The following is a 4,058-nucleotide window of genomic DNA, read 5'->3' as shown; positions in this document are numbered from 1 at the left end:
ATCTACTGCTTTTATTTTTAGATCCATTTAATGAGGTGGTTTTGTCTTTTAGGTGCAGAGGTGACCCTTACAGACCTGCCTCTGGTTCTGCCACAGCTTCAGGAAAATGTCTCTGCCAACGTCCCCGCCGACGGCTGGCCCTCTACGCCTCCCGCCGTTCTCCCTCTGTGTTGGGGGGAGGACCACCTCTCCTTCCTCCCTGACTGGGATCTGGTGCTCTGCGCTGACATCATCTACCTCCCAGAGACCTACCCGCTGCTGGTGGAGACGCTGGCGCATTTATGCCAGAACGGAGCCGTGGCGTATCTGTCCTCCAAAATGCGCAGAGAGCACGGGACTCAGAGTTTCTTTGAGGAGCATCTGCCGGCCAGGTTGACGGTGGAGCTGGTGCACCGCGACGAGAAGCAAAATAACAACATCTACAGGGCGGCTAAGAGAGCAGAGCACTAAAGGGAGCGGCAGCTTTCTGACTGACTGCATGAAGCAAAGGGTCGGTTTATAGGAAAAGAATGAAAATATATTTATACATCATCTGCTGAGTATTTAAAGGAGGGAATGTTTACAAAAAATAAATCAACCATTATTTGTTTTTAAAACTGATACTAATAATTTGGACTTGAGTCCAACTGATCCCTGATTTGTGCTGCTGAGGTTTATAGCCATGTTGCTTTTTCTGTCACAGTTTAAAGATAAAAAAGAGAGCGAATAAAGCACGGCTGAAGGCATGTTTTGGCCGATGCTGTTGCAGCAAACGTTGACTTATTTGCTTGTTACTGCAAATAAGCCTCAACCATACAGAAAATAAGCTTTTCTTAGTTCCTTGACATTGTGTGTGACGTTTGTTTCATTATTGTTTGAGGCAAAGAAGACTTTTTGTAAATGGAATCCAGAAAATAAACTTTGAAAAACTTCTCAATTTAAAAAAAGGTTTTGTGGACTTTTTTTTTGTCAGATTTTATTTATTTAATAATTTCATTTCCCCCCCCTTTATATTTAAATTTTTCCTAAAAAAAAAAAAAGTAACATTTTCTTTTTTTTTAATCCTCCTTTTTTCAGATTTTATCGTACGACTGTCATTCTTTTAAATTTGACTTTTCCAGATAACATGTTCTTTGCTCTGCTTTACTCTGAGGAGCGAAGACATTTCTATTGGTTTGTACAAAGATCAAAAACAACATAATGTCAAAGGAAAAAAGCAACTGAACAAATAGAATTTAAAGATATAGAACCTGTAAAAATCTTTGGAAAAACTTAAAATTTGAAAAAGAAAATAGTAATTTGAAGGCCATAAGTTGTGAGAAAACAGATTCCTGTCCTTCATGACATGGGGCCTTTTCCAGAGCATTTCCAGACTCTGGATTCTCTCCATTAAGCCAACAAGAACCCTGCAGCTCCTAATTACTGAATCCTTATTTTCATTTTTTAAGCCTTTTTCAGTCACTTGCATGCATACTAATTCTTTTTTTTTTTTTTTTTGTCCAGCTCCCATTTCCTGTTTTTGCATTTGAAAGCTACTTATAACTTTCCTTTGATCCAAAGATGTATAAAATGTGCCATTTTTTAAATTGGTTTCTTATTCTGGACGCTTGTCCAGGGGAGGAATAGCAGTAATGTCTACATTGGTCCTCCTCCCAGCTGTTCCTCAGTGAGGACGCTCTGCTCTGAATGCTCCTCAGCCTGAGGGATGGAGGACATGCAGTTGATTTAGAGACCTTCTTTGTACAGGACGCCTGTTTCCTGCACCTGGAAGTAAAGATGTTAATGATTGTGCATAAACTGCATCCCACACTCCTCTGTGCAGCCTGTATCACCCTCTGCAGCACGTTCTTGTCTGCTGCCATGCCGCACATTGATGCAGGAGCAGAAGAAGATTCTCTTCCATGCATCTTCTAACATGATCATGATTGAGCTCCCCATTCTGTCCTTCATCCTCCTGAGGGAAACGCTGGCTCTGCTTCGTTTTTGAAGGATATATCCAGGTTAAATCTGTCATCAGCAGCTCTACCTCCCTCTGGTATTAATATTTAGGCCTGACTGGGGGTCTGATTGAAAGAGCCCTGCTCTAAGGAGAGGGTTTACAATTTTCTGTTAATCCTTCAGTTTTAAGACTTGGCAATTGTTTATGAAGCTCCACATTTCATGATTCCATAGTAGGAGACATTTTTCCTTTCCTGTGTTTATCGTCACTAGGGGGCGTATGTCATTTTGAGTTCTGATTGTCTGATGGGGGATGGGGTCATTTAAGGTCAACCATGATTCTGTTTAGGTGCTGTTTATGAGAGGAGGCATCAGTTTTCTATTGTGTTTGCCTTAGATTAATGTCAAATTTATGCGTTCGTGTAAATGCAATTACTAAAACTACGGACATTGTTCTGTTAATAAATTACTTTATTATAAGTCAAAGTAAAGATCGGCATGATAATCTTAATTGAGCGCATGTAAAACCAACGCATTTCAGGAATAACCACCAGTAGCCTAAATTATAGGGTTTTAGCCGCTACAGCCATGTTCTCTAAGAAGATTGTTTTATGGAAATAGAACCTCATAATGTATATGTATTAAATTACTATGAGACATGACAACAGATTTAGACAGAAATTGTAATCTTACTCCGATCATAGAAGCTGCTTAGAGTTACAGAAGGCAGAGCTCATTGGATTGGGCCAAAATCACAGTTAATGAAGCATTTTATACAACTCCAGTCTGCCTCAGCATCACATCATTACATCATACAAGTTAGCAGATGATGCGACATCCATGGCTCCAGCCTTATCACAATATTACACTTTGTTCTTAGCTGAAGGATGCCGCTCTAATTCCATTCCCAAATCTATGCCATTTGCATAATGAAGCATATCACTGTATAGCCAGACAGAGGAACTGTCCTAATGAGATGCACTACTTCTGTTCTGACACATAACAGGCAGATATTATTAGGGATTAACAGACTCCCACATCATCAATAAGGATAATCCTAACTCTTTCATGGGTCTATCAAAGAGGAACAGACCCACAGCATTATACATCCTCCACTGTACTCAACAGTGGGTGCATCCAGCCAAACATCAAGTATTTGTTTCTGAATATCAACATGTGATCAAAGCACATTGCTGCAGTAGAGTTTTGGGAATGCTTTTATCTAGACTAAAATGGATTATAGAGAGTGAGAGAATAGTGGAGATGGAAGCACAGAATGGGTGCTAAGGTAAGAAAAGATGCTGCTGACTCCAACATGTTTAAAAACTGCTTCTTTATTGCAGTGCTCTTATTTAATGGTCTTTATCACTGCAAAGGTGTTCTGAAATTGAGTAAAGATTTCTTAAAATAAGTGTATTTACCCTTAATTTGAGTAGGAAAAATAAGATTAATAAAGATAATAATTATCTGCCAATGGAATGAGCATTTTTACCATTAAAATAAGATAATTAGTTTTTATTATGCATTTCAAATAAGAGACTGCAGTTGTTTTTTTCTTATTTTGAATGTAAATTTTCTTGTTCCATTGGCAAAGTAGCTCAATTATCTGCTCAATTCAAGAGAAAAAATCACTTATTTTAAGACAAATTGACACTGCTTTTTGCAGTGTAGAGACCTGCACTGGAAAAACAATCTAGAAATAAGTTGAAATTTCCTAAATTAATTCCGTAAAAGTAAAAAAAATATATAAAAATCCACTAGACTTGGTTTTGAAGATTTGAAGACGTTTTGCCACCTCTTCCTGGAGAGGTGGCGAAACGTCTTCAAATCTTGAAAACCAAGTCCAGTGGATTTTTTTTTTTACTTTTACCGAATGTCTATGACCTGGATGACTGAGAATCATCATCAGCATTTTCCTAAATTAAGTTTTTTTACCCTCAATTTGAGTAGGTAAATTAGATAGTTTGCCAATGGAATGACTATTTCTACTCTTAAAATAAGACAATTAGATAATATGCATTTGAAAAAAGACAATGCAATTGTGTTTTCTTATTTAAAGTGGAAGTTGTCTTGCTCCATTGGTAAAAAGTCTATTTTACCTCCTCAATCTAAGAACAAATGCACTTATTTTAAAGGAATAG

The 4,058-nt window shown here is 37.9% G+C and overlaps 1 protein-coding gene across 1 annotated transcript in view; it reads left to right on the top strand.

Annotated features, from left to right (window-relative positions):
- The window catches only part of mettl21b (methyltransferase like 21B), a 6,683-nt gene extending 5,775 nt beyond the window's left edge, over positions 1-908 (top strand). Inside the window, exon 3 of the mRNA XM_015397902.1 lies at positions 53-908. Within this exon, the coding sequence (XP_015253388.1) occupies positions 53-450 (398 nt within the window). The 3' untranslated portion in view covers positions 451-908. The remainder of the gene's footprint in view (positions 1-52) is intronic.
- The last annotated feature ends 3,150 nt before the right edge of the window (positions 909-4,058 follow it).

This window comes from Cyprinodon variegatus, unplaced genomic scaffold (assembly GCF_000732505.1).
Source record: "Cyprinodon variegatus isolate N-32 unplaced genomic scaffold, C_variegatus-1.0 Scaffold896, whole genome shotgun sequence".
NCBI lineage: Eukaryota > Metazoa > Chordata > Actinopteri > Cyprinodontiformes > Cyprinodontidae > Cyprinodon > Cyprinodon variegatus.
Note: the sequence above shows the minus strand (reverse complement) of the source record. Positions and strands in the feature narration are given on the sequence as shown.